This window comes from Sarcophilus harrisii, chromosome 5 (assembly GCF_902635505.1).
Source record: "Sarcophilus harrisii chromosome 5, mSarHar1.11, whole genome shotgun sequence".
Taxonomy (NCBI): domain Eukaryota; kingdom Metazoa; phylum Chordata; class Mammalia; order Dasyuromorphia; family Dasyuridae; genus Sarcophilus; species Sarcophilus harrisii.
The window spans coordinates 73351136-73369980 of NC_045430.1; the positions used below are offsets into that span (position 1 = coordinate 73351136).

Here is an 18845-nt window from a genome sequence, read left to right on the forward strand (position 1 = left end):
TTAACTTAGCTGGAGCTTAGTTTTTTTTTTTAATCTTATAATGGGATTAATAATAGCACTTACATTGATGACAAATTGTGAGATTTAAATGAATCAATATACACAAAGCAATTTTCAAACCCTAAATTGCAATATAAATCTTCGTTATTGTAATTATTATATGGCAATAAAAGGGAGGCAATGCATGGTTTAGGGGGATGGCAAGGTTAACTGATATAATGTACATATATATATATATATATACACATACATATGTGTATTATATAATATATTCTATATATATAACTGATATGATATATACATATTTCATATATATTTATTATAGGTGGCCTTGCCATCCTGTTAAGCTATACTCCTTCCTTTTATTACTAAATAAGAAATACTTATAATACCCAATATTTAGTATGTGTGTGTGTACATGTGTATAAAATGGAGGTTTTTCTTGTACTTTTTCAGTACACCTAACATGGAGGCTTCTTGCTTCTGAGACAAGATATCTTGCATTGTTCTACCTATTACTTGGGTAGAAATAGTCTTTTTGGATTTTCTCCTACTTGGAATAGGCAGTATCTTTCAAATGACCAGTCTGGAACATTTTCAGTCTCTTTCCCTCAGATTCTAAGTAAGGTAAAAGTGAAGACCTAAATTTATCCATAACATAGGATTCATGAACTGATTGGTATTACCTCCTTTTCCCATTTACTTTGTGGCCCCAAGAAATAGGCTTGGGGCTGAGTTTTATTTTCACTTGTTCTGTTTCTCCCATTTTGTTCTAAATAAGGGTGGTAAAATCCCTGTTGGATTCAGGCAGTTCATCTTTGGAAATTGTGGAATCAAGATGCCAAGCTGAATATTGCAGCCAATCAGTCCAATAGAAAAGCCCTGAGAATTAGGGGTGCTTGGGACTTAAGCTAAAGGCAGGCTTTGAATTGGTAGCAGTGATTTTAAAATTTTTGTTCTTAGTATCTTCTTATTATGTGGGTTCTATTTATAGATATTTATTATATTAGATTTAAAAGCTAATTTTGAATTTGTAGATCCTCCAAAAAGGTGTCAGAGACCTCCAGTACTCCCTGGACACCACTTTGAGAACCATTGCTATATAGGGACTAGCTAACTATGAACTTAATCTTCTTTTCTTCCCCAGAGCATGAAGTATTGTGGGAGTGAGAGAGGGTAGATTATGCTGCCCAGATGTTGGAGAGGGATATTTATATGTTTATTCTTGCTATAACTTTGGAATCAATATTAATTTTTAAAAAGTTAATCTATTAAATAGTTAAATAGAACAGATACAGGAGATTTCCTAAAATTAGTAGGAATATCATAAGAGAGGGTTAGAAATAATGGCAGAGAGCCTAAACACCACTCAACCCTCAAATGTGTACTAAATAACCTTGCAGAAGGGAGAAATGATGATTAGGCCAGGGTAGACACTGACACATCATCTATCTATATCTTGCCATCCGTTTCTCTGTCTCCCTGTCTGCCTATATTCTAACTCTGTCTCTCTTTTCATTTTTTCAATAAGATATCACCCATGCAAAAGTCAAATGATACATACAGAGATGAATAAAGTGTGTGTGTGTGTGTGTGTGTGTGTGTGTGTGTGTGTGTGTGTATAATAGGGGATGAACCTGGAACATATCTGTAAGTATGGAATATGAGTCAAAAATGGCAGAGATACTTTGAAGTGGATGAAAACATAATTGTTGGAATAAATGGGAATGCCTTCACAAGAAGTATCACCTCTTTCTTAAAAAACTGGCATAAAGGAGCTGGATTAGTTTATAATCATTCATTTAAGGTGGGATGCTGACCCTAAATATGGTGGTAAATTTTTGAATCTTTTACTCTTTGGAGATAATATTCTTTTCAAATAGAACATTGGTCATTATTATTTCTTATTAATGAAGCTTGATGACATGCTGATCTTTATATTTGTATTTTTTGCTTCTTTCCAAGTCATTAAGATAAAAAATGTTTTTAATGATACCCAATTATATAGCAACCATTTCTTTTATATGCTTAATAGATATATCTGGTACCTGAATATTGTACATTTAGCATTGTCCTCACTTTTAGTAGATTTCAGGAGGTCAAATGAAATTGGATGTAGAAAAATTACATATTTTTACTAATCTCTAATAGAAATTTAGAATGTCCTTCAATTGTTAAAAACATGATTCTAAGAAGGGGGTCACAGGCTTTAACAGATTGCCAAAGGAATCCATGACATAAAAAAAAGTTTAGCAATACTTCATTTAGAGGAAAATGGTGGGAAAAGCACTGGATTTGAAGTCAGCTGAGGTTTGAATTTCAGCTCTCTCATTTACTCATTCAGCTACTCATTTACTAGATCTCAGGCACTGGACTTTTTTCAGCCTGTTTCCTCATTTGTAAAATGAAAATAATAACACAATACCTCCTAGTATTGTTTTGAGGAAAGGAGACTTGTCAACTTTAAATCACTATATATGTAGAAATGACATTAATTCTCCACTAAAATTCCACCGCCTTGTATCAGGCAGTTAATCTTTGGATTTGCAAAGGTATTTCAATGAAAGGTGAACTCTAGCTTGGAATTGTTGTTAGTTCTTTGCTCTTGAAGAGCGCCACAACATCAGGGAGGTGATGTTGTAACATGCAAGTGAATTGGATTTAGGTGAGGGAGGGCTGGGTAAAGTCACCTGTCACACTTTCCCCTCCTGAGTCACTTTATTAACACTTGCTTTATTTCTGTCTCATAGCTTGGAATGTAAACTTTTTGAGAATAAAAGTTTAGTCTTTGTACTCCTGTTGTATGTCCTTTGTTCCTCAGAGGACCAATGACATCAGGAGGGTGATGTCTTGATTTGCATGTAAATTAAATTTAAGTGAGGGAGCAAAATCATCAGTCGCACTCTCTCCTGAGCCATCTGGGTCCAATGGCAAGAGAAACATCGAGGGGAATGATGATGACAGCTAATATTCCTAACTTCAATGCTTAGCACAGTTCAGTTCAATAATTTGTTAATTGTGTACAATTCTCAATGACTTCATTTGGGGTTTTCTTGGCAAAGATACTGGATTGGTTTGTCATTTTCTCCTCCAGCTTATTTTCAGAGGAAGAAACTAAGGAAAAATGGGTGAAGTAACTTGGCAGAGTCATGCAGCTAATAAAAGTCTGAGGTTGGATTTGAACTCAGGGAAGTGACTCTTCCTGACACTGTAACCACTGCATCATCTAATTTAACATCTGCTTAGTAAATCTCTCTTGATTGTTAACTCACTGATGGAAGGACCCACCAAGCTGGGAAGGTTTTAAGAACGGGCCCAGATAGGAAATATTTGCTTATTATACCAGGATCTGCCCGGCTAAAACTAGGAATTTTGGTCCTTTTTTTGGCCAGGTTTCTTCTCAAATTTATGGCACAACTTTTAAATACTGTCTATAGTCTATATAATATAGTTATTATGGATGGGTTACAATCTATGCTGTTGAAGTGTTCTTTGAAGTATATGACATTACACTTCCCACCTTCCTGCCTTTGCCCAGCTTGTCCCTTGTGGCTGGAAAGTGTTTGCTTCTCACTTGCATCTCATGGAATCTCCAGCTTCCATCCTCCACTCCTTTAATGTGATGTTCCCTCACAATTCTCTCTTGATACTTGTTGGTACTACACAATAATTACTTTGTATCTACTAAGTTGATATTTTTATTTCTTTATTTGTGTTTGGGTTCTGGATTTGGAACTAATCTTCCTGAGTTCAAATATGATCTCAGACACTTATTTGCTGGGCAAGTCACCTCACCCTGTTAGCCTCAGTTTCCTTATTTATAAAATGAGCTGGAGAAGGAAATGGCAAACTACTGTTATTTTTGCCAAGAAACCCCCAAATGGGGTCACAGAGGTTGGACATAACTGAAATGAATGAATAGAAACATACTTCTAAAAATCAAATGTAAGCTCCAGCAGGGTAGACTTTCCCGCATGTATTCCCAGAACCTAGATGTAGCAGGTGCTTAATTAGTACTCGCTGAATTGAATACTAAATAGTAAATATTTAGTATTAATAATAGTAAAATACTAAATAGCTAACATTCATATAGCATTTATTATGTCCCAGATGCCATGCCTTACAACTACTCTGGGAGGGAGATGCTATTATTATTCCCCTTTTATACAAGAGGAAATTGAAGTAAATAGGAGTTAAGTGATTTCCTCAGGGTCACACATCTATTAAATGTCTGAAGTTGGATTTGAACTCAACTGTTCCTGACTCTATACCTAGGACTCTATTTTGTAATTTTGTATGAAAAGATAGGTCTGTTTAACAACTAAAGTTTTTTGAGAACATTTCCCTTCCTTCTTGTAAAAGTGGGTATCCCAGATTCATGTTAAAATTAAATGAATGAAAACCCCCCACATACTGAGTACTTATAATGGCCAGGACTGCTATAAGTATTGGAGATAAAAATTCAAATAGCAAGCCCTTGATGAACAGGTTTTAATAGGGGAATAGAAGAGGGAGAAGGGGAATAGACTGAGAGATATTTTGATCTAGGAAGTCACCCAGGTATAAGAAAGATCACAAAACTATCAATTAATGTCACCTTTTCTGGAATACTAATATTAAGTAACCACAGGATTACATAATGATCAACTCTAAAAAACTTAGCTCTTCTTAGCAATTCAGGCAATACAAGACAATTCCAAAAGACTTAAGATTGGAAAATGCCATCCATATTCAGAGAAAAAATTATGGAGACTGAATGTAGATTGAAGCATATTATTTTCACCTTTTTTTTCTCATGTTTTTTTCCTCTTTTGTTCTGACTTTTCTTTTAAAACATGATTAATATGGAAATATGCTTATAAAAAGGAATAGTTGTGTAAATGTGATTGTTCCACAAGTCAGAGTGAAAGTGAGGTGGACGGAGTGAGGAGGGAGGAAAATATAGAATATTGTGGCAAAGGTGACAAGGCTTTGGCTCAGGAAGCATATACCCAGTGGGTTACATTTTTTCCTCATGGGTATCTGGAAGCTACATTACCTCAAGATTTGTAGGACTCTGCTGGCTCAAGCCTCTCAATCACCCCATCTAAAGTCAGCATCCCATCTCCTGATGCCCACCTCCCTGAGCATTTTTACTTCCTCACCCAATTCCCCCAAAGCAGGGGTTGTTCCCTCTGCACCATGGGCTACCAGCCTACAATGATGGACTCTCCCAATTCCAGAGTGCCAAATGACTTCAATGTCACCACTTGTCTCTTTAGCCTGGTTCAACTTTATTACCCATTTAATGGAGCTCTGACAAAACATCGGAACCAAACAGCCTGGGGAATCACAGAGGCTATGATGTTTATTGTGCTGAACAGAATGTGATAATCCATTAAAGGAACATTTTCAACAAGCAAGCAGTTCAAGGTACAATCATAGACAGCAACTCTATATGAAGAACAAAGCAAAAAAAAAAAAAGTTAGAAGACACTCAAGAAATAGAGAAAAAGTAAACTGCAGTTAAACGTCTTGATACTTTTCTCCCGCAAACATACCTATGTTGCAGAAATGGTCGAAAAGCTAAATGTCCAGTCTTACCTAGCAGTGACCAATGACAATGAAGAACAGTCCTATAAAATTTATCTCCCACAAAAATAAACTATATATATAAAAAATTTTATGATGTTCTCACTGTTCCAATGGCCACAAGCATTTTTTTTCAGTCTGAAAAAATGAGGTATAGTAGGCCCTAAGAGGTAGTAATGTGTTTTGATTGTACAATATATAGAAAATAAAAGACAAACTTCATCAGAGCTGTAAATACCTCGGTGCTCAGAGTCTGACCAACATGCATTGACCACTGAGGTTTCTAAAAATGTATTATACTGAAGGCTTCTATGGAAAATGACTTTTTAATTTCTTCTAAAAGAGCCACTAGTTATTTCCATTTGTCTAATGCTCAGTTAACATTAACATGCCTAGATTTAATTCTCCCATTGGCTTTTTTGGGGGGGAGGGCATGCTTTATAACAATGAGCTCTTCGCCAGCTTCAAAAAGCATGTGAGCCTTCAAATAAGCTCAGTGAAGAAGCTAGAAAGGAGTGGTTTTTTCTTTTTTAGTTTGGCTTGAACATTAAAAAAGCCATACTGACATATGCCTTCATGAAAAACTACCTCCTGGCCCAGTTCATAATACAATGTTAAAAAAAAATAGACATACTGACTAAGAGAAAGAGGCATTAAAAACTCTACATAGGAAGCATTTAAAATAAATCTGGTTGAAACATATCTTTAAAAAATCACATTTGTGTAAAATATATGAAAATACTTGTCAAGCATTTCCTTACAATCTACTAATTTTAAAACATGTTTTTATGATTGCATTATGCAAAAGCCAAGCTCACTGCTTCCTACCTACAAAGCTTCAAGTTTCTTTGAAGGTTTTTTTTGTTTTTAGTGAAAAAGTAATTTAAAATGTGTTCTTTTCTATCAAAATTCTTTTACAAAAATAATTTTGATTAGGGACTAGTTGCAGTCTTAACTGTTTCAAACATGGCAGAACTAATGCTGAAAGTTAACATATTCATTCCATTTAACGTCTGGAGGTAGGTCTTTGTCAATCCATTAGTCCATTTCTTTAAACAATTCATTTGAGGTACAAACTTGGACAGTAATGTTCAAACAGTACAGTTAAAATTTTGTTTTGTTTTGTGTTTTTGTCATGTAGTGTCATTGAAGAAAATTATCCTTACAAAACCTAGGAGCAATTCAGTACAAAAATATATTCAAGTTAACAGTACATTACATAGAAATCTAGCAGAGAATAGAAATAAGTACATTTAAAATTGGGGAAAAATGAAAAGAAAAATACATGTCATGCTGAAACACTAAAGACATTGCTTTTTTAACTGTAATTAAGTGGTGAGGCAGAAATGAAGAGAAAACGAAGAGATCCAAAATCATTTACCCAAAGGATTTTTTTTCCTGCATTTTATGTGTATAGCAGCAAGTATTTATCAGGCTGTAAAAGTAATTGTAAAAATCAGAGGTAGCATTGAATAGTGGGGAATATATTGCATCTGTTGCTAAAAGTGCAGTTTGAATGAAAAGATGGGAGCACTGAAATTGAGGTAAAATACCAGCCAACCATCCTATGTCAAAAGGCATCATTGGAATTAATACAAAACCCCACTTTGAGGTACATAGTATTCTTTTTTTTTGTTTTTACATTTAAATCAATACATAATGAAAAAAGATATGAATCCTTTCAATTTTTCATCACTAGTAGGGTGACTGTGGCATCCCTCCCACAAATTTTTAATTTATCCCCTTTCCTATGCTTCACATTAATTGATGTCATTAATCCAGAAGTACCTTTATTTAAAAAAAAATTTTTTTTTAAAGATGGTCGTTTTACTTGATAACCATCTAGAGATGCTTTCAGGACAATTGTTACTGATTTCTAAATGGAGTATACCTGTGGAGAAAGTCAGTTCTATCCAGATGAGTGTTTTCCTGAAGATGAGTACTACTGAGTGGTGTTCATTGCTCCTGCCAATATGCTCAGTATATCCATAAATATGCAATTTGGCAACATAGATTTGCCTTACTTCCCTTCTGCAAAATGAGTATAACCTCTTCTGGTTTATGAGTTGAGAGAAATGACAAATCAGCCTTAAATCTTTCTTGAAATAACAGTAAGTGAAAAAATCAAGTAAAAGTCTACAAGATAATTAAAAAAAAAAAAAAAAGAGTAGCATCTATCCCTTATCTTTGGTGTTCTAAACAGGGAGTTGACTAAGATAGAGAGTGGGTTGTTGGTGGTGTCTGAGGCCTAAAACGTGTTTCACACCAAGCCTTTCCTGTATGAATGCCCATTATAATTAATATTACAAGTTTCTTGTTTACATGCAGTGCAGTGAATGACTAAACCTGATTCAAAGATTTTTCTGACCCATTCACCCTTTCTTAGCAGCTCAACAAACTATTAGTAGGTTAAGAAAATAGAAAACAGTAATTAAAAGTTGCATCGTTAATCTGTGTCCCCCTGTGTTACAGCAGTTTTTCACTAAACCTGGGACTGTGAAGGGATTACAAAGAAGGTGATTAATAAAGTCCTTTTTAAGGTTATGTGATTTTTTTCCCCCAGGCAAAAGTGGAAAAGACCATGGCAAAAGAAAACAAAGTGGTCGCGGCAGTGTCTTCTCCCTTCGAAAGACCCAACTGCTGATGAGGTAGAAATGGAATCGTGTGGTCTCCTAATCATCCTCTGCAGATTCTTGTGAGGAGGTCTCTTCAGTCTCTTCCTGGAAAACATGAAAAAGGACAATCATTACTCCCTGTGATTATGGGCCTTGTAAGTAAAGTGAGAGGGGACTTTCTTAGAATGGAAATCGTGACTTGAATTTCTGCTGGCTTCCAAGAAGGATGAGACTAATTGGCAAGTACCTCCCACTTTCAACGTTTCTTAAACAAGTAGTTGAGGAATCAAGGTGTTGTTTTTTCCCATAGTAGTCATTAACCATTGTTGATTTAACATTTGACATAGTGACAGGCAGAAAACGTAATTGTTTTCAGGCCAAAGAATGTCAGTGTGATGTCTGTTTCTTCACCGGTGAGTATGGAAAAAGAAACAAATGCATTTCTATCAAGATCGTTCAAATTTGGCATTAAGGGTCGAAAAAGAAAAGGAACAAATGAAGGAGGCAGGGGGAGAGCTTTTATCCTTCTGCATCATTAGTAGTGTGGTAATCATCACCCACTACTCCCCTTCAAATTTATCCTTGTCCTTTTGTTTATTAAAGAATCAAGAGGGAGAAAGGAAAAAAAATTTAGTGTGTGAATTAATTTTTGTTAAAGAGCCAAAGAGAATAGATGATTTTCTGTAACCTAAAAAAAATGATAACCAAAGGTTTACATGACTTCTCTGGCTTCCAAACATTTAAGCTATACATAGAAATGGTTGATCACCCTGGCAGCACAAATTTATTCTGTCTTGATTATGGATTGCTGGGAATATTTTTTAATGTTGAGTCTAAGTGTTCCTCCTGCTGTCTATGTCTTTGGAGTTGGTAGGGGCCCTCGACAGACCTCCCTGTTCCCCACACTCTCCAACTCCCTCACCAGTCAGCCCTCTTTCCTTTGCTTATTTAATAAGTTTGCAATACCTTTCAGGACATGGGTGGTAAATGGGAGACAATAAACATTTCTGATAAAAAGGGTTGTTAGTGAGAAGTTGATTTTTATCAAATGCGGCTCCATCATCTCGTAAGACGGCATGTGAACAAGACCTAGGAAGACTAGGTAAACATTTATCCCTACAGCTAACTGAGACCCTTTAAGAATGGTCGGCTTAAAACAGCTTATAACAGACTTCATACTTTAATAGATTTGATTTTCCACATGGCTTCATTTTGTCTGGGTGGCTAACTGACACAATTTATAACTCTCTTCCTTTCCCAGGCCACTACAGTACACCATTCAGTAAAGCATGCCTTAAAGCTTGTCTGCATTATATGACCAAACCTCCATTCATTAGTGTTTGAAACACTTCAGCTGTGAAGGGGCTCCTAAATGCTACCATGTGTGACACCGCTCCATAAGAGTGGCCACATGGAAAAAAAAAAAAAAAACATACACACACATGCACTCCTCTCTCTCTCTCTTTTTCTTTCTCTCTTTATCCCCCCATCTTTGTCTTTGTCTCTTTCTCTATATATCTGTCTCTACACCCCCCTTTCTCTTTCTGTGTTTCTCCTGTCTCCTTTCTCTGTTTCCTTCTTTCTGTCTTTCCACTTCTCTCTCTCTCTCTCTCTTTCTCTCCATCTTTTTCTTTCTCTGTCTCTCTCTGCTTGTCTCTCTTTTTCTCTCTCTCTCCATCTCTTTCTTTCTCTCTTTCTGTCTGCCTCTTTCTCTGTCTCTCATCTCTGTTTCCTTCTTTCTATCTCTGTCTCTCTCTGCTTTTCTCTCTTTTTCTCTCTCTCCATCTCTTTCTTTCTCTCTTTCTCTGTCTGCCTCTTTCTCTCTCTCTCCTCTCTGTTTCCTTCTCTCTTTCTATCTCTGTTTCTCTCTCTCTGCTTGTCTCTCTTTTTCTCTCCATCTTTCTTTCTCTGTCTCTCCTCACTGTTTCCTTCTCTCTGTCTCTATCTCTGTCTTTCTATCTCTGTCTCTATCTCTCTGTCTCTTCCTCCAACTCTTCTCCCTTGCCTTTAATCATAGGCCACTGCTTATTTCAATCCCTTTTCAAAAGGTTTCAAACATCTCCCCCCAAAAAGACTGAAAAAAAAAAGTTGTTAATCCAGGGAATAAACATACACACACAAATGAATGGATGACAGCTTAAAAAATATAACCATAGCAGCGTATAGCCATGAGATTTAACACTGGTTTTGTTTAGTCTGCTGTGGGTTAGGTGGGAAATATGGAAAGCATGAAGTAAAAGACCTTCCTGCTAAACTGTGGGCCTCCAGTATTTAAGCCGGTCGGTTTAGACCTCTTGACGAGGCAACAGGCCATGACCCTGGGACTCTACTCTCCAGAGGACTAGCCACAAAGGGAGATGTAGCGTGATCAAAGCCATGGAGAGACGAAAGCAAAAAAAGTCAAGGGTCAGCTGCCTCCTGACCTTGCCTTTTCACTTAATATTTAAATTCCAGGAAGTTGCTAACCTGTCAGACAGAAACTGGCTTCATTTTGGTAATGATTCACTTCTCTTTGGGACCAAGGGATGCAGATTTAAGTAACTACTTTAAAATTCACCACTATAATGGCTGTTTTTTGTTTTGTTTTGTTTTCAAAATGGGACAGAGTTTATTGCTAGTAAGCATTTGAGCTGGGATTTGAATTTAGACCATCTGACTTCTAATAGCTAGCATTTAATTTTGTGCTTTGACTCATTAAATATTTTACATTTTACCCCACAAACTACTCTGTGAGATATATGATATTTTGTAAATGAAGAAACAGAGGTTAATGACTTGTCTAGTATATGTGGCTTGTCCCTGGACACTTAATATGCATGGTACCACTTCACTGTCTCAGATGCCAGATCTTGATGCATTAATAGAATTCAAGTAGGTTAGATAATTTGTTTGGCTTTATTGTATTATGATAGAATCTGATAATAATGAGAAACATTCCCTAATAAGTGAAGACAAAAAATGTGAGCAATCAATAGCCATAAAATGCTTTAACCCATTAATAATCAGGAAAAAAAATCCCTCTAAATGCAGCAAAGAGACACAGTGTATTGAGATCTAGACTTGGACTCAGGATTGGCTTCCTCCTAGACAAGCCATTTGCTGGGTGATTCTGGGCACGTCATTTAACTTTTCTTAGCATACACTTTTTCTTCATCTATAAAGCATGGATATTAATAATGTCTACTTTACACAGTTGTTATTAGGATAAAATGAAATAACATACATGTAGTGCTTTGTAAATGTACAGCTAATAGCATCTACTTTACATAGTTGTTAAGATAAAATGAAATAGCATGTGTTGCTTTACAAATGTGCAGCCAGAGAGAGCAGTAGATAGAGTACTGGGGCTGGAGTCAGGAAGACTTATCTTCCTGAATTCAAATCTGGCTTCAAACACTTGCTAGCTCTATGCTGGGCAAGTCACTTCACCCTTTTTGCCTTAGTTTCTTCATCTGGAAAATGAGCTGGAGAAGGAAATGGCAAATCATTCCAGTTTCTTTGCCAAGAAAACCTCAAATGGAATCATGAAGAGTTAGAAATGATTGAACAACTTCAACAAGTGCTTTGCAAACATGAAAGCAACTATATAAATATTCTAGCTTTATTAAAATTCCATTCTTGTATTGGTGAAGATGACAAAAGAGGAAAATTGAAATTGTTGGAGAGGATATAGGAGGACAAGAATATGAAAGCACTTTTGGTTAAACTGTGAACCATATCTTAGAAGTCACAAACTGTGCATATCTTTGACTCAGCAATTCCATTAACCAAAAATATAGTCCAAAGGGTGAAAGGATCCATATGTACCAAAGTATTTATAGCAGCACTTTTTATTGTTGCAAAGAACCAGAAATAAGGTGAATGCCTCTTTGTTGGCCTCTTTCAAGTTTCAGCTTAGATTTCCCATTCTTCAGGATATTTTCACCTTACTTTTTAATTCCAGTGTCTTTTCACTATTGTTTATTTCCAGTTTCTACAGTCTATAGCTTGTTTGCACAAAATTATTTGACTGTTGTTTCCCTTATTGGACTGTAAGGTCCCTGAGAGTGGGGACTGCTGTTTGCCTCACTTTGTATTCCTAGACCATACTAAAGTGCCATATGTGGAACACAGTAGGAATTTTATAAGTTTGATTGACTCTAAATTATAATATATAAACGGGATAAAATAGTATTGACATTAGAAATGAAAAAAAGAGAGATTAAGGGAAACTAATGAGCAGAGCCAGGAGAAATTTACATAATGCCTACTATTACATAAAGAAAAACAACTTTGAAAAACCCCAAAATTATGATTAACTCCATCACCAATTACGTGACTCTACTGGTTAGAATGGATGGAGGGCTGGATGTGGAATTAGGAAAGTCTGAATTTGAATCTTTCCTTAATGTGACCTTGGGCAAGCTAGTTAACATTTGTCCTTCTTTTCTTATCAATTAAATGATAACTCAATTTTGACTCAATAAACTCTAAAACCATTTACCTCTGACCTCTCTCTCTATATAGAAGATTGATGACAATTCATGATTCCCATTTCTTGGTAGAGAGATGATAGAGAAGAGGTGAATTGAAACATAACATTTTCAGACATGGCTTAATCTGTTGATTTGTTTTGCTTTGTTGTTGTTCAGTCATCTTTCTGTTTAGTCTGACTCTTTCTGATCCTCTTTGGGGTTTTCTTGGCAGAGATAGTGGAATGATTTGCCATTTTCTTCTCCAGCTCATTTTGCAGATGAGGAAATTGAGGTAAACAGGCTTCAATGAGTTACCTAGGTCTTTCTGACTTGATGTCTGACACTCCATCCACTTTGCTTTTGCTTAATTATACTTATCTATCTAGCACAATGCTTGATACATAGTAGGTACTTAATAAATATTTACTGATTGGTTGATTTCTTCTAAAGGAGGGTTTCTGTTGATGAGGGAGGAATACAGAGTGGTAATGATAATGATGCAAAAAAATAGAAGAGTACATCAATGAAATATTTTAAAATATTCAAAAGAGAACATAAGGAAGTTCAGAAGGTGTCAGAAAACAGGGTAATATTGTTACTACTGTAGTAAATTTAATGTATACAGAAGAAAACAAATCATACTCATCACAAGTTCACAGTTTCATAACCATATTTCTCTTTGCATATTAAAATTTTCCTGCTCATGGATGTTAGGAAAATTCACAATAAAAAGAAAAAAATTAAATATTTTTAAAGTAAAAAATTAATTTTTAAATCTGGAAAGAAATAAAAATCCACAAATTTAAAAATAATCTAGGTTGAACTATAATGTTATTCAAACTGCTAGAAACTGATCACCAAGATCATGAAATGTCAGTAGTTTGTTCAAAGTCCACTGTGACTCAAAGAAAACGATGATTTAGAGTATTCTTTGTTGTTGCTGAATACTTCTTAACATAACACAGCTAGGTAGAGTCATAACAAGCATTTTTCATGCTCAAGCTAAGAAGCAGGAAGTAGACCCTCAAAAACCAATCTTTTAAGATAGATTCAGTAGGAGGGTATAATTGTGTTGGGGGAAGTTTAATAAGAGAAAGGGACCATGTATGGGGTACCACAAAGCCTTTGTGTAGGGAGAGAAAAGTTCTCTCTGGTAGCTTCTTTTTCAAACTAATTATGCTTGCTAATTAAGTATACTAAGTTCAGTTGTTTCTGCTTTTGAAAGAAATGTGAAACTGTCAACTATTCCCTCTAAATTTCATCACTCTGGGGCTGTTTTGATCATTATAGATGGATATGGGAAGATAGGATTTTTAAAAATGTCTCTCTGCCAATTTTTACATTCTTTCACTTTTTGTATTTAATGCGAGTGTCATTTGATGAAATTGTCATCCTATATGACTTTCAGAACAAATATGGCTCCCAATGGAACAAAAATGTGGTTCTGTTCTCTGTCTCAGCCCATTATATATATGTCCCACTATCTCAGAATTGGGTATACTCCCAGGATAGACATTTCTGTCAAGTCACATGAAGATAGACGACACCATGATACCTCCACAAACCTTTTAAACAGCCTATCTATAAAACAGAACAGGTTTTTGAACTTTCCATTCACTTAGGACTTCTTAAGTCCTTGAGCTGTCAAGAAGGGGAAATATGGAGGTAATGAAAAAAAAAAAAAAAGGAAGCGGTCTCTAAGCCAATTTGAAGATGAGCTTTCAAAATCCAAGTGACCTCATTCTCAATTCAATTCAATAAACATTTCTTAAGTGCTTATTAAGCATAGTGCTAAGTGCAAAGGATACAAAAAGAGGCAAAAAGCCAACCTCTATTCTCAAAGAGTTTACTAACTAAAGCAGGGGATGAAGAAGTTTTATTTACCTTTCCTGTGTGTGACTGTTTAGTCCCCAGACAGTGTTCATGACTGTTCTCAGCAGCATGAATATACTAGAATCCCTCTTAAGGCAAAATAAATTCATCAAAGCAGAAATTATGGGAAATTACAAGGATCGGGACCAGCCAAAGTGAAGAAAATGCTAATCAATCGGCCTCCTCGAATCATGTTCTCTTTATTTACCTCTTTATGAATTCTGCCACTAAGCAGTAGACAGACTTTTCTGGGCACTGGCATAATTTAAAAACTTGTTTTTAACTCTAAGTTAAAAACCTATCACCAATGAGATCGCAAAATTGTTCAGACCTCCAACAAAAGCTTTGAAGTAATAAGAAAGAGATTGAAACATGTAGCCAAGGGCTGAACACACCTCATTACGGCCTCGCTATGTGGGAAGGCATAGCTACAGCTTCCTGGCCAAGCGTGCTAACCCATTGGAAAGGGGCTTCAGGAAGGTAAGATAAAAGGGTCTTTCAAAGTGGAAGTGCACAGTGACATTTTTATGAGCACCAGTCACTAAGGTCTCTCTGAACACTGAACAGCCCACAGTCATTCACATAGCTACCTCACAAAGAAAACGGAGGCTGCCCTCTGAGGAGTCTAACAAGCATGTTTTCTTGCAGGGAGCAGAGGAAGGAGAAGGAGAGAGAGAAGCCAAATGGGACAGCTTTATTGTTCAGGATTATTGGTAAACTGCACCCATCTTTGCCCCATGTTTTCTTTTGCTCAAGAAAAAAAGACATTTCCCAAATACAGCTCTACCATCACCCGTTCAGAACACCCTGGCTCTCAACTGAGCTTGGAAAATTCCAAAAAGAATCAGAAACATATTTTGGAAATATCATTGTCCTTTTGATTTGGTCCAGCAGAATGGATGTGGTATACCTTATGGTACAATTCAGCTAAGTGATTAAAACACACACACACACACACACACACACACACACACACACATACACACACTAATGCTTGATGGAGTTCTAAAATGCTTTTTAAAATGTCTGAAGTGTTTAGTCATAGACCTTACCACACAGACACTGGTGAGGTTGTGAGCTGGCAAGAAATGTAGTATTTAATGTTTGAGAGCTCAAGTTCTGGGTTTAATTTTCAGATTCAGACTAAACAGCGGGTCTGTAGTGAGAGGGAGGCTGTCCCAATTCTTAAACTGAATGGGGAAATGGAAATGCTCACCCCTTCAAACTTTATTGATTGTGTAACCATGGAGTACCTCTTTGGACAGATTGAGGAATGCAAAATCACAGAAGTCCGTGTCGGCTTTAATAAGGCTCTATTTTTTTTTTAACTGCAAAGAATTCCACTGCTCTTTTATTATGTAATGCTGCAGGCTAAAAATACATCCATAATTTAAGCCATCTTGCCAATAAATCTACAAATACCTGGTAATCCAGAAAGGGTAGTTGTGGTTTAATGACATACTCTTTTTGTCATCCTAATATGTTCAACTCCTTAAGGATTTAGGATGACGCACTTAAGAGTTTTTCAAGTTCTTCAGTATCTCCAAGTAATACCACCAAAATGGGAATCAAGGACCCTCCTGTTAGCCATACTGACCAGGAACTAATTTTTCAGGTTTCTTTGTTAAAAGACTCAAGTGACCACAAAGCACAGATTTCTTGCTTTTCTGTCAGATATTTTAATTTAAAATGGATTGGGGCTGTTTAACTTGATGGAAAGTGATTATTTCCTCCAACTAGAAAAACTTTATGACACTTCTCCCCGCTTTTGAAATAGAATATACATAAACTATATAATTTGACAGGCACAAGAATTCATGGTAGAAATTCTAGAGATAAAACAAATTTTTGATAGTTTTAAGAAAAAGATTAAATTTTTTGTTCATTTTTATATCTCATTTCTATTTTATACTTATGACCTAAACAAAAAATTGCATAAATCTCAAGGTTCCTTTGGGGAGTATATCCCCAACTTGGAAATAGGAACTACATTTTTAAAGAATAATTTGCAAAATGAAATAAAAGCATGTTACAGGAGCATTGATTTAGAGCAAGGGGACCTCAGATATCATGTTACTCAACCTTTTTCCATTATGCATGAGGAAAATGAATCTCAGTATAGTTAGGTGACTGAAAACACTACATAAGGAGTAAGGAGGAGAGTATGAATTTGAACATAAGACTCTAAGTCCAGTGCACTTTCCAGTACACCAAAGTATTTTAACGTTTTATGAGTCACAGACATGATACCATCAGCAGTCTAGTGAAATGTGTGGATCTTTTCCAGAATGCATTTAAAGGTGTAAGATTACAAGAGAAACCATTTATATCGAAAAGCAATTATACATATATTATATACACATATATAATATGTATAAGCATATATATATTTATATTTCATGGACTCCAGGTTAAGAACTCTTGCTTACTACATTATGTTGTCTCCCCTTGGGCTTGTATCGCATGGAAGGAGTATTAAGTTTGGAGATCAGGAGAAGTGGTGCTAGCCCTATCTTTCATTAACTAGTTGGGTAATCTTAGGCAAATCACTTAATCTTCTTTACTGGTCAAATGAAGAAAATGTGATCTGATGTAGTTAATGCTTCAAGGAATAAATGTGAGGAGAAAACAAGATAATACAGGTGGAGGTCTTTAGAAGAGTAAGAAGTGCCACCAAATTGCACTATAGCATTTTGATTACTGTGGCTATGAATTTATTGTCTTTACTTCTCTACGTTTTAATTTTTACAACATTTGGGGGGAGAGGCAGAATCCCCTTAGTTTAAAGTACAATAACATATCCTATGGAATTCACCACTCTCTTGGTGGTTTTCTTTTCTTCAGGGATATAGAATAGAAAATATTGGCTTGAGAGTCAGGAGGTCTGGGTTTCAATATGAACTCTGATGCTATCAAAATATGAGGCAGCTGGGTGGTATAGTGGATAGAGCACTGGGCCTGGACTTAGAAAGCACTGAGTTTAAATCTGGACTAGTCAATTACTTGCTGGGTGAATCTGAGGAAATCAGTTATCTGTGTCTGTTTATCCAACCATAAAATGGGTATAACAGCAGCACCCTATCTCCTAAGAATGTTGTAAAGATTCAATTACATATTTGTAAAGCATTTAGCACAGTGCCTAGCATATAGTAGGCATTATAAAAATAGTTATTTCTGACCCTTCCCTCTTTTATCCAATCCTGGACAAGGATATTTGTTTTTCACTGGGGTATCATGAAGAAGGAGATTAGAAAATTTTCAGTAGTTAAAAAACTTATTAATTACACTTAAAGATACATCTGGTGATGTATCTTTCTGGTGATATTGATTTGGGAACATTGACTATCACACTAGAAGTGGTGGTTTAAGTGGAACAGTGGTTTACTAAATTAAATATCTTTTTTGTCTTTAAATTAAGTGTCTTATTTCCCAAGGATGTTAATTAAGGGAAATAGCTTGGTTCAGTGGAGAGAAAGAGCAAGCTGGTGTTGGAATTAGGAAAACCTGGATTCCAGTCTGATCTCTGGTACATAATGACCATGTGATTCTAAGAAAGTTTCTTCACTTCTCAGTGCCTTAGGTACTTTATAAGACTTTAAAAGAAAAAGCTGATTTTGAATTGATTTTTTTTCCCTTCTGGCATCAGTAAGATCCCTTTTCTTTTAAATTTCAAACTCCTACCTCTCCCCCCAAAAAATCTCTGAAATTGTCATTGAAAGTGGACAAAAAGTGGACAGAATGTTCTCCCTGATAATTTTGTGTATTAATGAAATCACGATCATAGTCCAAAAACATTTTCAATAACTTTCCTTAAAATATAGAAAGAAATATAGAGGGTTCACAATAAAAAAAAGTAGGCAGCCATTATGATCATGCTTTAGAAATAATTTGATAGGGACAAGTCCTATGAATGTATTAATAGAGGAAACTCATAGATAAGGAAACTCATTCTGCCTTTTGGCAGAAGGTTGGTAATTTTGAAATTTATAATCTTAAAGAGTTTCTTAGAAGACTAACCCTAAATTTGCCAGTATCACCAGAGGTAGAATGTGACCCTTGTGTTTCTGATTTCAAGCTCAGTTTCCCTCCACTAAACCATGCTGCCTCTTAGAGAACTTGAACTTATTTTAAAAATTCACCTAAATGACTGGTACGTCCTAGTAAATATTAAAATTCTTTTGAAAAAAATGAAAGCAGACAATCTTTTTTTGGGGGCTCCTGATTGATACTGGGTCAACAATACAAATGTCAGCTCTTCTCTAGGGCAAAATGACCATGGCAATTGCCTTTGTTTAAGATTTCATGCTAGTTCTAATCTTGATGTAATAAACAA

General features: G+C 35.7%; 1 protein-coding gene across 1 annotated transcript in view; it reads right to left on the reverse strand.

Annotated features, from left to right (window-relative positions):
- Positions 1–5258: 5258 nt before the first annotated feature.
- Positions 5259–18845, reverse strand: part of HMGA2 (high mobility group AT-hook 2) — a 188576-nt gene continuing 174989 nt past the window's right edge. The window contains exon 5 of the mRNA XM_031940878.1: positions 5259–8291. Coding sequence (XP_031796738.1) covers positions 8244–8291 — 48 coding nt within the window. The 3' untranslated portion in view covers positions 5259–8243. The remainder of the gene's footprint in view (positions 8292–18845) is intronic.